Here is a 17,081-nt window from a genome sequence, read left to right on the forward strand (position 1 = left end):
CACTATATTCCACTCACTCTATCATGATGTCACTCACTGTCACTGTTTCTCTCAGTGACTTTCCACCGTCACTGTTTCTCACCTACTGTCTCGGTCTTGTGCTCACCATCACGGTCTCTCTCACTCATCACAGCCCCTCTCATGCTGATTACCCCTGCCTCACTCGCAAACCGCGTTACCGTAGCAGAACATGTGTATGTGCATGACTGTAAATTCACAAACCTGGCCTAATGATGGAGCCTTGAGTTCAAATTACTGCAGGGCTACCAGGAGTTTAAATTCACTTAATTCAGTAAGTAGGTTTGAAATAAAATGCTAGCATCAGTAACGGCGACTGTGAACATGTACAATTGTTGAAATCTGTCAATTCGGGAATGCATTTATGCAGTCTAACTAGGAACGTGTCAAATACCTGGGGCAAAGGGCAGCATCATTCATAGAAGCATAAGCACAGCATTACTGTGCAGTCTCATTCATAGGCTAATTCATTGACACCCTGGGGACTGGTGCAGGGAATGGTTTAACCTGATAAAGCAGGTGGGTTTATAAGCCAAGGGACAGGTTATCAAGGGCTGAGATGCATTGGGAAACTGCTGATTTCCATTGTAAACCTCAACGCTAACTGTGGCATGCCAGGACATCCAAGCAGGAGGCTGGAGGAACACAGCAAGCCAGGCAGCATCAGGAGGGGGAGAAGTTGACGTTTCGGGTGTAACCCTTCTTCAGGACTGGGAGTGGGTGTAGGGGGAGCTGCAGTTAAAAGGGTGGTGGGGGCAGAGTGTTGAAGTGGGGATAGGTGAAGGCAGATAGAGAATATGACCTGGTTGGTCAATCAGAGGAAAGAATCCAGTTGGTGGCAGGGAGGAGTGGAAGGGAGTGGGAGTGGCTGGGAAGGGAGTCGGGGCAAGGGAAGTTATTTGAAATTGGAGAACTCAATGTTGAGTCCTCCAGGCTGTAGGCTGCTCAGGCAGAAGATAAAGTATTGTTCCTCCAGTTTGCTATGTGGTTCGTTGTGGTGATGTAGGAAGCCAAGGATGGTCATGTCGGAAAGGGAATGGGAAGGGGAATTGAAATGGGCAGTGACTGGGAAGTCCGGTTGACCCCTGTGGGTCCGGCTGTGATGCTTGGCAAACGATTCCCTAACTTTAGGTTTGGCCTCGCCGATGCAGAGAAGACCACATCGGGAGCACCTGATGCAGTAAACTAGCTTAGAGGAGAGGCAGGTGAACACTTAGAAGAACTGTTTGTGGCCCTGGATGGAGGTGGGGGGGGGTGGTGTACCAGCAGGTTTTGCATATTTTCCGGTCGCAGAGGAAGGTACCTGGGGGTTTGGGGGTGAAGGACTGTCAAAGGGAACAGTGCTGCCTGGCTTGCTGTATTCTCCCAGCCTCCTGCTTCTAGATTAGATTGGTTGCTGGAAAAGCACAGCAGTTCAGGCAGCATCCGAGGAGCAGGAAAATCAACGTTTCGGGCAAAAGCCCTTCATCAGCTTGTCTACCTTGGATTCCAGCATCTGCAGTTAATTTTTTTGTCTGGAACTAAGAATTTCCTGTGGGGCGGACAATTTAAACACGTGATGTTCTCATTACCTTTTCTGCGGTGCCTGACTTTGGCTGCTCAGCCTTTGGAGAACTTCTCTGGGGAAATCCAGGCAAGAGGGCAGTGGGATTCAAAGGAGGCTTTTTTTAATGACAAAATGCTGAGAACATTCTGCTTTCTCAGTAAGTCGAAAGTTCTGAGAGTGTACCATTCCTGGCTTGGGGAATGCCTTCCACTAACTTGGAAAGCAGATCTGCAATGGTGAGGTTGGTTATTGTGCACATTGCAGCTGTCAGACTGGACTGTAGCATGAGGTTTGCTTCGGCAGCCCTACAGGGGCATCGGCTGAGCAAGAACACCTCCATGCAGTGAGGGGGGTGCACCTGGAACACTGTTTTGTCCCCTAGCCTAGAGCCACAGCACACGGGAGGCAATACTCCCAACAGAGGGGCTTACAGACCGAGGGTGAACCTGTTGGGCTATGAGTGAGCACCGCTGTCTCAGTAAGGGCATGGTTTCAGAGGGTTCAAGGTTTCAGGTGTTAGAGAGGCAGGACCACTGGGGCTGTTCAGCAGTGCTGCATTGGTAGCTGCAATGAGGTCATAGAGTCCTAGAGATGTACAACTCAGAAACGGACCCTTCGGTCTAACCCGTCCATGCCGACCAGCTATCCTAACCCAATCTAGTCCCACCTGCCAGCACCCGGCCCATATCCCTCCAAACCCTTCCTATTCATAGGCACACCCAGATCCCTTTTAAATGTTGTAATTGTATTGTACCAGCCTCCACCACTTCCTCTGGCCATTCATTCCATACCCGTACCACCCTCTGCATGAAAAAGTTGCCCCTTAGGTCTCTTTTAAATGTTTCCCCTCTCACCATAAACCTATGCCCCTCTAGTTCTGGTCTCCCCCAACCTCAGGGAAAAGACTTTGTCTATTTATCCTATCCATGCCCCTCATAATTTTGTAAACCTCTATAAGGTCACCCCTCAGCCTCCGACGCTCCAGGGAAAACAGCCCCAGCTGGTTCAGCCTCTCCCTGTAGCTCAGATCCTCCAACCCTGGCAACATCCTTGTAAATCTTTTCTGAACCCTTTCAAATTTCACAACATCTTTCCAATAGGAAGGAGATCAGAATTGCACGCAATATTCCAACAGTGGCCTAACCAATGTCCTGTACAGCCGCAACATGACCTCCCAACTCCTGTACTCAGTACTCTGACCGATAAAGGAAAAGCATACCAAACACCGCCTTCACTATCCTATCTACCTGCGACTCCACTTTCAAGGAGCTATGAACCTGCACTCCAAGGTCTCTTTGTTCAGCAACACTCCCTAGGACCTTACCATTAAGTGTATAAGTCCTGCTAAGATTTGTTTTCCCAAAATGCAGCACTTCACATTTATCTGAATTAAACTCCATCTGCCACTTCTCAGCCCATTGGCCCATCTGGTCCAGATCCTGTTGTAATCTGAGGTAACCTTCTTCGCTGTCCACTACACCTCCAATTTTGGTGTCATCTGCAAACTTACTAACTGTACCTCTTATGGTCGCATCCAAATCATTTATGTAAATGATGAAGAGTAGAGGACCCAGCACCATGATAGCCATGACAGCCCATGTGACATTGGATGGAGGTACCTGGCACTCGGTCTTGTGGTGTGGGAGTCCTGGGCAGTGCCAACCTTTGCAATGTTGATTCACACTCCTTGGGACATTAGTGATGATCTGGGGCAGTGCAGCAGATCATTCATCCTCCCGTGGCACTGCAGTGAGATTCGGTTGAGGTGCCGATGGGACCTCAGCCGCCACTGTCAATTCGGGTTGGTCTCTTGTTGCCATGGCGAGGGGAAAACCACTTTCCTTCCCTCTGGGACAGTCTTCAGGAGAATCCCTCAGGAGGTGCGGCCAAGCTGTAACTTTTCTTTGCCTCTCTGATGTCTCCACGACTGAGTGGGAGAGATGTGCTGGAAAAGCACAGCAGGTCAGGCAGCATCCGAGGAGCAGGAGAATCGACGTTTCGGGCATAAGCCCTTCATCAGGGATGACCAATGAAGGGCTTTTGCCCGAGCCGTCAATTCTCCTGCTCCTCGGATGCTGCCTGAGCTGCTGTGCTTTTCCAGCACCGCACTCTCGACTCTGATCTCCAGCATCTGCAGTTCCTCACATTCTCCTGAGTGGGAGTGATGCCAGAAGGTGAACAGTGCTACTGGGTACCTTGTTAAAGATGGCGCCCAGGAGATGGAGCCCCATTGGTCCTGGCAGTGGGCACCTATCTGTAAAACACGGCATTTTACCCCTGCGACCAGCTAAGGAGAAAACAATCCCTGGCTCTCTCTCTCTCTCTCTCCAGGCAGAAGTACCTGCTGCATTTAGGCCATACTTTGTGTGAGTGAGTGTGTCTGTTTTGAGACTGAGCCTGTCACAGTTCCCACTCACCCTGACAGTCTCCCCTTGCAGCCCCACTCTCTCACACATTGGACTGGAACGAGGCATTCAGGGCAGGTTGACATTTGCAGAAAAGGCGCCATTGGTGGGTGTTATCAGACAATAGGCAGGTCTCGTGTGCTGCACGATGATATTATGCTGGCAGGTGGCAATGTGAAAAGCAGGGGTGAACAAGGTGAGAGAATTAGTCGTTAATATTAAGCATTGCAACCTTGAACCAGCCCTTGTTCAACACACTGAGCAGTACAACCACTCTGAGAACAACAGATAACCCTTACACAACAGAACTCTTTATGTGATGAGAGCTGAGCGATATATGCAAATATATCAAATTCTATGCAAACCTGGTACATGGTGGTTTCAAGCCTTTGACTCTTGAGCTCAACTCCATCAGGTATTAAGCAAATGACATTTGTTTATCTTTCCAACAACAGTTTCCCAAACAGTCAAAACCCTTTCTTAAAAAAAAAGTTCTGCTTTTTGTATTTGATATGATTTCAATGGGACTGACTTCCTGGTCAGAGTGGGAGAAGGAGATTTCTTTTGACTAGTCTCACTGAGTAGAAAATCATTCTGGATTTAATGGCACATGGGATTTGAAAAGGACTTTACTTCCTCTGAGTGAGTTCAGGATTGGTTACAGCAGACGGATCAATGTCTGATAAGAACAGGTCAATATCAGGAACTTTATTTAACTTGGCCCTAGGCAAAAGCAAACTGGGTATGTGTGTGTGTGTGTGTCTGTCTGTGTGTGTGTGTCTATGTGTGTGTATCTATCTGTGTGTGTGTGTCTGTGTGTCTGTCTGTGTGTGTGTGTGTGTGTGTGTGTGTGTGTGTATCTGTCTGTCTGTATAGAGTCATGGAGCTGTACAGCATGGAAACAGACCCTTCGGTCCAACCCGTCCATGCCGACCAGATATCCCAACCCAATCTAGTCCCACCTGCCAGCACCCGGCCCATATCCCTCCAAACCCTTCCTATTCATATACCCATCCAAATGCCTCTTAAATGTTGCAATTGTACCAGCCTCCACCACATCCTCTGGCAGCTCATTCCATACACGTACCACCCTCTGCGTGAAAAAGTTGCCCCTTAGGTCTCTTTTATATCTTTCCCCTCTCACCCTAAAACTATGCCCTCTAGTTCAGGACTCCCCAACCTCAGGGAAAAGACTTTGCATATTTACTCTATCGATGCCCCCCATAATTTACTCTATAAGGTCACCCTTCAGCCTCCAACACTCCAGGGAAAACAGCCCCAGCCTGTTCAGCCTCTCCCCGTAGCTCAGATCCTCCAACCCTGGCAACATCCTTGTAAATCTTTTCTGAACCCTTTCAAGTTTCACAACATCTTTCCGATAGGAAGGAGACCAGAATTGCACGCAATATTCCAACAGTGGCCTAACCAGTGTCCTGTACAGCTGCAACATGATCTCCCAACTCCTGTACTCAATTCTCTGACCAATAAAGGAAAGCATACGAAACGCCTTCTTCACTATCCTATCTACCTGCGACTCCATATAGATAAGCTGCAGAGCTGGGCAGAAAGGTGGCAAATGGAGTTCAATGTGGGTAAGTGTGAGGTGATTCATTTTGGTAGGAGTAACAAGAAGATGGATTACTGGGCTAATGGTAGGCTACTTGGTAGAGTGGATGAGCAGAGGGATCTTGGTGTCCATGTACACAGATCTCTGAAAGTTGCCACCCAGGTAAATAGTGCGGTGAAGAAGGCATATGGCGTACTGGCTTTTATTGGTAGAGGAATTGAGTTCCGGAGGCCTGAGGTCATGTTGCAGTTGTATAAGACTCTGGTGCGGCCGCATCTGGAGTATTGTGTGCAGTTTTGGTCGCCATACTATAGGAAGGATGTGGAGGCACTGGAACGGGTGCAGAGGAGGTTTACCAGGATGTTGCCTGGTATGGTAGGAAGATCGTATGAGGAAAGGCTGAGGCACTTGGGGTTGTTTTCTTTGGAGAAAAGAAGGTTTAGGGGTGACTTGATAGAGGTGTACAAGATGATTAGGGGGTTAGATAGGGTTGACCATGAGAACCTTTTTCCACGTATGGAGTCAGCTATTACGAGGGGGCATAGCTTCAAATTAAGGGGTGGTAGGTATAGGACAGATGTTAGGGGTAGATTCTTTACTCAGCAAGTCGTAAGTTCATGGAATGCCCTGCCAGTAGCAGTGGTGGACTCTCCCTCTTTATGGGTATTTAAGCGGGCATTGGATAGGCATATGGAGGTTATTGGGCTAGTGTAGGTTAGGTGGGCTTGGATCGGCGTAACATCGAGGGCCAAAGGGCCTGTACTGTGCTGTATTTTTCTATGTTCTATGTTCCACTTTCAAGGAGCTATGAACCTGCACTCCAAGGTCTCTTTGTTCAGCAACACTCCCTAGGACCTTACCATTAAGTGTATAAGTCCTGCTTAGATTTGCTTTCCCAAAATGCAGTACCTCACATTTATCTCAATTAAACTCCATCTGCCACTTCTCAGCCCATTGGCCCATCTGGTCCAGATCCTGTTGTAATCGGAGGTAACCCTCTTCGCTGTCCACTACACCTCCAATTTTGGTGTCATCTGCAAACTTACTAACTGTACCTCTTATGCTTGCATCCAAATCATTTATGTAAATGACAAAAAGTAGAGGGCCCAGCACCGATCCTTGTGTTACACCACTGGTCACAGGCCTCCAGTCTGAAAAACAACCCTCCATCACCACCACCCTCTGTCTTCTACCTTTGAGCCAGTTCTGTATCCAAATGGCTAGTTCTCCCTGTATTCCCTGAGAGCTAACCTTGCTAACCAGTCTCCCATGGGGAACCTTGTTGAACACCTTACTGAAGTCCACATAAATCACATCTACTGCTTTGTGTGTGTCTGTGTGCGTGTGTGTATATCTGTCTGTCTGTATCTGTGTGTGTATCTGTGTGTTTGTGTATCTGTCTGTCTGTATGTGTGTGTGTGTGTCTGTGTGCATGTGTGTTTGTGTATCTGTCTGTATGTGTGTGTGTCTGTGTGCGTGTGTGTGTGTCTGTGTGAGTGTGCGTGTGTGCATATCTGTCTGTCTGTATCTGTGTGTGTATCTGTGTGTTTGTGTATCTGTGTGTGTGTGTGTGTCTGTGTGCATGTGTGTTTGTGTATCTGTGTGTGTGTGTCTGTGTGCGTGTGTGTGTGTCTGTGTGAGGGTGTGTGTGTGCATATCTGTCTGTCTGTATCTGTGTGTGTATCTGTGTGTTTGTGTATCTGTCTGTCTGTATGTGTGTGTGTGCATGTGTGTGTGTGTGTCTGTGTGCGTGTCTGTGTGTCTGTGTGCGTGTGTGTGTGTCTGTGTGCGTGTGCGTGTGTGTATCTGTGTGTTTGTGTATCTGTCTGTCTGTATGTGTGTGTGTGTGTCTATATCTGTCTGTCTGTATGTCTGTGTGTTTGTGCGAACCTCCTGTTAGGTTAGCCTTTCCACCTGTGTCCCTGAATTTGATTGGTTTACAACTGCTGGAACCCATCCTCCCTCTTTCCCTGTCACTTCCATGTTTTGCTTTCTGGGTGAACTCAGTCCGGTGGCATCTGAGAGGCCAGAAGAGGATCTCTTTGTGTGCTCTGTTGATGCCCATTCTCATGTAAATGAGTTGCCTTTGTAGAAGGGCTGCTCAGTATCGTGTTAGAAAAACAACCGCACCAGCACCAGAATTTTAAAATAACCTTTCAGAGCATGGCTTTGCTGCAACGTACAAGGGTGTTATATTGGACTTGGTTACAAATTAACCCCGACAGAAAGATCTGTGTTAATATTGTGCTCACAGTGTTGGGCAATTGCTATCTACGTGCTGCAGCGAGCTCAGATCAAAGAAGCACTAAACACTGTGCAGGGGACTTGATGTAAGTAATGAAACAGGATGTGACACCTTATATAGAAGGGTGCATGTTGAAGTGCACTGGCTGCATTTGTCTTAATAATAACCTAATAATGCTTTCTAACTTCCTGTCTTTTGGGGAAAAGAACATGTGTTTAAAAAAAAACACCTTCTATTGTCTCTGGGCATTCCAACGCAGTTTAAAGGGAGTGATGGATAGAGGTGTTGATTCCCTGGCCAATTCACGCTGACACCAGGAAACCCTCCCAGTCTAATAGACTATTGGAACCCTTGCTCCAAAATCCAGTCTACATCAAATGAACTCTCACACCCTAAACTTTCCATAAGGTTCGGTTATTTGCAGCCTTATTGAGATTAAAATAACATCATGGACTAAGCATTGACTCTTGGGAGTTTAAAGTAATTCTTGTATTCTTGGCTGAAAACTCTGGGGAGGTTTTGTGACAAGAGCTTTGTGAGACTATGCTGTCAGGATGTGTTGGTGAAGCACTTTTTTCTCCAGGAAGTCACCAGCCTGGAGCTGAAAGCGTCTTTCTGTTATTTTGTAAACAATATTTCAATACAGTAAGAAAGGAAGGTTTACATTAGCTGTACACAACTCTGAAGTGCCCTGTGTTGTGTAAAACACTGTTCAAACGCATATCTATATGCCACATCTTTCACAGCCACAGAAGACTTATGAGCAGTTAAATACTCTTGTCAAATGTAGCCACTCCTTGTAATGTATTAAACAAGGCAGCTAATTGGTACCTCACAACTTCCCGCAATTTGAATCCCGAAAAATGAAGTGATGGGACTGTCATTTCTGTCAGAGGAATATCTGTGAATCAGGACTCCACGGGGTTGTCTTCAAAACCGTGGTATGGGATTGTTAACCCCTGTCTGAGGGGTCAGATGGGGGCCTCTCCATTCAATGTCAGTTGAGGATGGCATCTCCAACAGTATGGCACCCCTTCAACCATTGAACACAAGTGTCAGCCTTGAGAATTTATCAAAACCTCTGCATTGTGACCTGAACCGATTTTGATTCCAAACGCTGCCAGTGGCTGAGAGAGGGTGTGGTTCATCCACCATCGATGTGCATTCCCACGGTTGGGCACGGGCCTGTTCCCTGAATGAAGGCCGTGCGAGTTCCTGTTGGAGCATTTGGAATTTCTTTCTTAAATGGTTGCCTCATGGCATTTAATTAACAATAATTTCCTTCCCCCCCACCCCCCCTTTTTATTTCCCTGCAGATCCCATTGTCGTTTTGCCTCCATTGGGCAGAAGGAGCCAGGAGATCAGTTCATGCCAACTCCTTAAAGAAACCGAAGACCTGGAGGCGCCTTTCCGTCTCGACAGTGGGGGGTCGACAGAGATCTGGGGCCCCTCTCCCATGGTGGTGCTGACAGGAGGATGGGTTCTTTCCGCAGACCCAGACCTCGCTTCCTGAGCTCCCCGGTGCTCAGTGACCTACCCCGCTTCCAGGCTGCCAGGCAGGCAGCACTGCTGGGTTCCAACCGAGCCTGGAACAGGTAGGAATACTGGCGTTTGGTAGTGGCAAAGGGCCTGTGAAATAAGGCAGCGGAGTTGTAAATCGATTCCTAATCAAATGCACTGCAGCTCGAGAACTAAGTAGGTTGACTGCATTGGCACTGCATTGTTTAAAAACAGAAAGGAAGGGAGTGATTTAGAGTCATAGGCATAGAGTCATAGAGATGTACAGCATGCAAACAAGACCCTTCAGTCCAACTGTCCATGCTGACCAGATATCCTAACCTAATCTAGTTTCATTTGCCAGCACTTGGCCCATATCCCTCTAAACCCTTCCTATTCATATACCCATCCAAATGCCTTTTAAATGTTGCAATTGTACCAGCCTCCATCACTTCCTCTGGCAGCTCATTCCATACACGTATCACCCTCTGCGTGAAAAAGTTGCCCCTTAGGTCCCTTTTAAATGTTTCCCCTCTCACCCTAAACCTATGCCCCTCTAGTTCTGGTCTCCACCGACGCTGGGGAAAACATAATGTCTATTCACCTTATCCATGATGTTATAAACCTCTATAAGGTTCTGAGGCTCCAGGGAAAACAGCCCAGAGTCTCCATATAAATGGTGATATCTTGGGAAATGTGGATGTGCAAGGAAAGTTCTTGATTAAGATAAACAGGCTGGTGCAGCAAGCAATTAGGAAGGCAAAGGCTACATTGACCTTCATTGTAAAAGGATTTGAGTTATAGCACTGTCTTCCACCAATTGTACAGAGCCTTGGTGAGATTGCACTGGGAGGATTGCATGCAGTTTTGATCTCCGTACCTCAGAGAGGGATATACCTACCACTGAGGGAATGCAGCACTGAATAGATGTGTACAGGATATTTCCTTTGATTTGGAAGTCCAGAACCAGGTGTTATTGTCTCAGGATATGGAGCAGGCCATTTCAAACTGAGATGAGGAAATATTCCCTACTTGAGGGTGGATTCTCCTCCAGGAGAAGGTTGGGAAGGCTGGGCCTCTGAGAATATTCAAGAAATTGATTGGTACATTCACAGATCTCAAGGCTTCAGGGGCCATGGAGAAGAAGCAGGAATGTGGTGATGAGATGAGGAGAAGTCAGGAACGTATTGAATGACCCAGAAGGTTCAATGGGCCAAACAAATTCCTCCTGCTCCAAGTTTCTATCTCTGTTCCCCTCACGGACTGAAGTCTTTTACTTTAAACCCAAGCAGATGGCCATTGAAGTCCTGGCTAAATCATCATTCACTATTCATCTCATTGAGAGCACGAGTCTACAGCACCAAGCTCCCTCACTCTAAACTGGCAATCATCCACAGAGATTGGTCAGGAATGGTTGGCATGGTTACGTTTTGTGGAAGGAGACAGACTGGGAACTTTCGATGCTGACGTTCAGGCAGAATGGTGACGTTCCAAGCCCCTGGTGACAATACTTCTCATGATCCGAATATTCAACGCTCCTTTCTCCTTTCCCTCCGAAGAAAGGAGGATGTCTAATAATGGAGGGAGCAGGGTGGGGCAAAGGCCATGAAGATTGGGCGACCATTTCAGCGGTCCTTCCTGTCGCAGAAGAGCCTCCTCACCCTGTCACACAGCAGAACCTTTGTGCCCTCTTATGACAATCGCTGTGGCTGATGGTTTGCATCACTACGTGCAACTGAAAACGTTGGCAAAGGCTGTGCAAAATAAAAGCTGTGCTGGGTTTCTGAGAAATCAAGGGACAACATGACGTGTGTGACACTGGGCAAAGTTCCTGGCTGACTGAATCTGGTGCTCTGTATGAAAGTCAACATACCGTATATACTCGGGTAAAAGTCAAACACTTTAAACTATTTTTAAGGATATGCTTATGGGGTCGACTATTACATCGATCCTACCTTTGAGGGACTGAAATTCTTGCTCCAGTCCGCAATACTGTGTCATTAGCAGAAACCCAATTGATCTCTTAAATGAATAAAGCTTGAACCTTATGCACCATCCAGCCTTGAAATCTGAAATTCCACGCTGCTTTGATTCATTTCATGCAAGGATTCGCATGGCTTCAGGACCAACGAATTTTCCATTTCCTGAAGATTGTTCAATATCTTTCTCAAGTTTCTCTGAAACACAAAGTGCTCTTGCTGCTACACAATACTCAGCTTCTCTGTGACTTTCAGTTTAAACACTGCTGTATATTTTTTGATTTTCCCGCAGGGCACTTTTACACAAAATGATGAAAGACTTCCAAAACCTCAATGAGGTCTATGATTGTATTCCACAAGTGTGACAGGGGAACTGAGTTCAGCTGAGCTGCATGCAAAGGGAGATTGTCACCTGACTCTGACCTGATGCGTCTTAAACTTTCACACCAAATTGGTGTGAACTGTACATCAAAACCCATAATAGCACGCAAAGAAAAATTCATTTCGTCATCGTAACATTTATGTACGGGATAATGATTCACAGATGTTAATTTGCCGTCTGTGTAGGACTTTTACATGAGATACACTGGTCAAACATAGGAGGTCGACTTTTATATGAGACAGACTTTTAAAAGTATGTTTGGTAATTCAGTCTGTTCGCACGTTAGTGGGGAGCCCTATCTTCCATAGAGCCCAGCTCTTAGTGAGGATTGACAAACTCAGAGTCCGAAACGTGGATAAAGAAGTGAAAACTGACCAAATTCCCACTCCTGATTATTGTTGGAAATCTGCGTATAAACGGTGATTGAGAAGAGGGATCTGCTGTGCTAAGAAATAACTTGCATTCAGATAGCACCCTTCCTCAGAAATATCTTAAAACAGTTCACAGTAGCTCAGCCAGCTATGTCATGGACCAATACATTGGCTGTTTTGTGCACTGCAAGATCCCATTCTTAAAAAGCCAGCTTGTGAAGGATGGAACTGGAGCCAATCTTTACATATTCATTCAGAGTTGCAAATTTCAAACATGCGCTTCCTAACCCAACAGTTCCACTCTCTTTATTTCGCTGGGGTTCAAGTGATTTCCTGTGTTGAATTAAACAAATCCCTGTCTTCCCTTTAAAGAAAACTTGGAGTTAATGTGAACAACCAAAATTTCAAAACAGATTAGATCAGAAAGCTCTGTCTTTTGCATTACTTTGTGAGATGACACCTAATAATTTCTTCATAGATGCGATTCAATTCAACCCACATCTCCAACCATTTAGTTGTAGTCCTTTCTCTCCACTGTTTGTTTCAAGGCCCAAGGGTTAATCTATAACCTTTGTTCTCACTTTTCACAGTGTATGCTTTATCTCACAATAGATAGTTATCTACATAACATTTAATGGCTTTGCTGTCAACAGTACATCAGTTCTCCAGCAGTTCACTTCAAATATTTGACAGATCAAAATCATACAGCCACTAGATCCTCAATAGCCAGTGTTTCAGTATTTTTAATAACATTTTAAAAACATTCTTCCCAAGCTAAACCTTTTCTTTCTTATCCCTTTCCATTCATGGGATGTAAGCATCCAGCATTGGTTGTGTGACCCTAACCGCCCTTGAGAAGGTGAGATGTTAAGAGTGTGTTAGAATTGATTAAGAAATTAGCTTCATTCTAATATCCAGCAGGAATGTCAACATGTGATACTTCACTAAAGCTGACTGGTTTCCTCTTCCAGGGGTGACCTGAACATGGGGACTTAAGTCTGCAAGACATTTCTGTGTAAATCACCTTTGTGACAAATCTGCTTATCTTGTATCTCAAAACAAGCTCCAAACTCCCCCTAGTTCCCTCGCGATACTTTATCGACAAGTTCATTTGGTGGCCTTCAAAGCTGCTCAATCATGAAAATGTCTACTGCTGTTTCTATTCTGAGATGGTTCTGAAGCTTTTATATCATAGTCTAATCTATGCAAGCCACAAGCTTCCATTGCACTCAGAGTCAGTGTGAATTTGCCTCCCACAGTGCTTTGTCAACAGTGCTTGTTGTAACCCTTATAATATAAAGCAAACTTATCCAACCGATGTTATGTTATTCAGGTACATTGTGTCTGGGCTATTTGATTACAGAGAGCACCATGCTTCCTGTAGTATGTCATGCTTCATGTGATTGCTAAGTAAGATGGTGTATGAGACCTTCAGATCACATGGTACTATAGGCAGTCTCTTAAATGTATACATTACCACTTTTCCAAGGTGAAATGCCACAGTGGTTCAGCAGTTAGCACTGCTGCCTCGCAGCGCCAGGGACCCAGGTTCGATTCCAGCCTCGGGCGGAATCGAACTCTGTGTGAAGTTTGCACATTCTCCCCGTGTCTGTGTGGGTTTGCTCTGGTTTCCTCCCACAGTCCAAAGGTGTGCAGGGCAGGTGATTTGGCCATGCTAAATTGCCCATTGTGCCCAGGAGTGTGTACGCTGGGTGCATTAGTCAGGGGTAAATACAGGGTAGGGTAATGGGTCTGGATTGTTTCTCTTCAAAGGGTCAGTGTGGACTTGTTGGACCAAATGGCCTATTTGTGCCTTGTAGGAATTCTATGAAATGTATCCCAAATAAGTATAAATGGTTGTACATGCACACACATTATCAGTTCAACAATTATACAAATACATAAAACAAAGTTTATAAAACTAACATTTCAAAGTTCAGTGCAATGTTTAGGAGGGTGGTGATTATGCCCATCTGGAGAGGTGCACGTTGTTCTCTGTTGGTCTTGTTTAACAACTTAGTTGTTTTTCTGCTGGTTTCTGTCACTCAACATCACCACACAATCATCATCGTCAGAGATTTCTTCCTTGCTCCTTTTGTGTGTGACTGTATAATCCCCCAATGCCCTGAGCTGTGTCCTGTTCCTTTACAATGTCGAACTGTGAAGAGTCAGGACTTTCTTCTTGGAGAAAGTGAGGACTGCAGATGCTGGAGACCAGAGTCGAGAGTGTGGTGCTGGAAAAGCACAGCAGGTCAGGCAGCATCTGAGGAGCAGGAGAGTCGATGTTTGGAGCATAAGCCCTTCATCAGGACTTTATTGTTGCATATTTTAGAAACCTTTGCTGTTATCCATGTATTTGTGATTTTTATTTCTGACATACAGTCATGTTAGTTCTCTATTTGTCTCGTCATCTACTTATTTCCCTTCTCCCCTATCTTTAAAACAGAATGTGCTGTGTCTTGGAATGATGAGACAATTGGTTGCTGAGCTACGTCATTCACACTTACCTTCCGAGCATACATTGTGCTGAGTTTGGGAATCCCCTCTACTTCAGAATTGCAGGAGAATACAACAAGCCAGTGTGTTTTGTTGCATGACACTTGATGATCATTTGGTAGTACATACCATACATTCTCCAAAACCATTGGAGAATGGTGTCAAAATGTGTGGCGCTGGAAAAACACAGCCAGTCAGACAGTATCTGAAGAGCAGGAGAGTCGACACTTCGAGCATAAACCCTTCATCAGGAATGTGGGGGTGGCCCAAGGGGGCTGAGAGATAGATGGTAGGGGGTGGAGCTGGGGGTAAGGTAGCTGGGAATGGGATGGATGGCTGAAGATAGGGGTGATGGTGATAGGTTGGAGAGGGGAGTGGATCAGATAGGTGGGAAGGAAGATAGACAGGTAGGTCAGTTCATGAGGGTGGTGCTGAATTGGACGGTTGATCTGGGACAAGGTGTGGGGAGGGGAGATGAGGAAACTGTTGAAATCAACATTGATCCCATGTGGTTGGAGGGTCCCAAGGCAGACGATGAGGCATCTTCCTCCAGGCATTGGATGGTTAGGGTTTGGCGGTAGAGGAGGCCCAGGACTTGCATGTCCTTGGCGGAGTGGGAGCCGGAGTTGAAGTGTTCGGCCACAGGGTGATGGGGTTGTTTAGTGCGTGTGTCCCAGAGATGTTCACTGAAACGTTCTGCAAGTTGGTGTCCTGTCTCCCTGAGGGAGTGGAGATCACATCAAGAGCAACGGATACAGTAGATGACGTGTTTGGAGGTACAGGAAAATCTCTGTCGGATGTGGAAGTATCCTTTGGGGCCTTGGATGGAGCTGAGGGGGGAGGTGTGGGTGCAAGTTTTACACTTCTTGCAGTGCCAAGGGAAGGTGCTGGGAGTGGAGGGTGGATTGGTGAGGGGCATGGACCTAAGGAGGGAGTCGTAGAAGGAATAGTCTCTGTAGAACGCTGATGGGGTGGGGAGGGAAATTTATCTTGGTGTCGGGGTCTGAGTGCAGGTGGCGGAAAAGGTGGAGGATGATGCGATGTATCCAGAGGGGTTGGTGGGGTGGAAGGTGAGGAAAGGGGGTGGGGGTGGGGTTCTGTCCTTGTTGCAATTAGAGATGTGGGGTTCAGGGGACGAGCTGCAGGATGTGGAGGAGATGCACTGGGGGGCATCATTAACCACGTGGGAGGGGAAATTGCAGTCCTTGAAGAAGGAAGCGATCTGGGATCTCCTGTGGTGGAATTGGTCCTCCTGGGAGCAGATGCGGTGAAGGCGGAGGAATTTTTTGACTCTGATCTCCAGCATCTGCAGTTCTCACTTTCTCCATTGGAGAATGGATATTGTGTTATTGAAGAACCTGCTCCCTGTTGTTTATTACAGCTAACTATATATATTCATATATACAGACACAGGTGACTTGTGAAGGTCTCACTTTCTCATCTCTCACCTGAGATGTAGTTAAAACGACCACAGGTCATATACCTCTCATGAGTCCTCTGTGATTTACCTTTATATACATATATTACATTCTTTATGGCACAGTCCAGTACTAATCTATGAGATAACAAAGAACAGCATCCTTTTCGCAGAGTGTCGTATTTCAACTAGACCTCGGTAAAATGGTGTCTGGGGCCTTGATGTTGTCAGGTCTCATGTTATGGTACACTGAGATCATAAGCACGTCTTATAAAGGTATATTGACGGTGACATAACACAAGGAGATGTACTAACTGTGAGACATACAACTGTGAGGTCTCCTTCCATTACTATCATGATTCAGAGATGGACTGAGGTGTACAAAGTGAAAAATCACACAACACCAGGTTATAGTCCAACAGGTTTATTTGGAAGCAGTAGCTTTCAGAGCGCTGCTCCTTCATCAGGTGATGCAGGAAAATTACACTCCATAACCACCCGATGAAGGAGCGGTGCTCCAAAAGCTAGTGCTTCCAAATAAACCTGTTGGACTATAACCTGGTGTTGTGTGATTTTTAACTCATTATTATCATGGCATCTTTTCCTGGCACATAGACAATAGACAATAGGTGCAGGAGTAGGCCATTCTGCCCTTCGAACCTGCACCACCATTCAACATGATCATGGCTGATCATCCTTAATCAGTATCCTGTTCCTGCCTTATCTCCATAACCCTTGATTCCACAATCCTTGAGAGCTCTATCCAACTCTTTCTTAAATGAATCCAGAGACTGGGCCTCCACTGCCCTCTGGGGCAGAGCATTCTTGTTTTTCGATAACAGTCTGTTTTGGGTCCACTATCAGCACTTGTAGCACATTTTCTTACTTTCCAATCTTTCACACCTGTCATACAGCACAGAAACAGACCCTTTGGTCCAACTCATCCACACTGACCAGGCATCCCAATCTGACCTCGTCCCTTTGCCAGTACTTGACCCATACCTCTTTCAATCTATTCATAGACCCATCCAGATGCCTTTGAAATGCTGTAATTGTACCAGCCTCTACCACTTCCTCTGGTAGCTCATTTCATACATGCACCACCCTCTGTGTGAAAAAGTTACCCCTCAGGTGCCTTTTAAATCTTTCCCCTCTCAC

The 17,081-nt window shown here is 46.2% G+C and overlaps 1 protein-coding gene across 3 annotated transcripts in view; it reads left to right on the forward strand.

The window, feature by feature from the left end:
* The window catches only part of LOC140493403 (proline-rich protein 5-like), a 133,701-nt gene that overhangs the window by 29,964 nt on the left and 86,656 nt on the right, over positions 1-17,081 (forward strand). For 2 of the 3 annotated variants that reach the window (XM_072591800.1, XM_072591798.1), the window contains exon 2: positions 9,098-9,376. In XM_072591800.1, the coding sequence (XP_072447901.1) occupies positions 9,258-9,376 (119 nt within the window). In that variant the 5' untranslated portion in view covers positions 9,098-9,257. Of the gene's footprint in view, positions 1-7,598; positions 7,867-9,097; positions 9,377-17,081 lie in introns of those variants that run through there. The other variant, XM_072591799.1, reaches the window with a different exon arrangement.

This window comes from Chiloscyllium punctatum, chromosome 22, assembly GCF_047496795.1.
Source record: "Chiloscyllium punctatum isolate Juve2018m chromosome 22, sChiPun1.3, whole genome shotgun sequence".
NCBI classification, from domain to species: Eukaryota; Metazoa; Chordata; class Chondrichthyes; order Orectolobiformes; family Hemiscylliidae; genus Chiloscyllium; species Chiloscyllium punctatum.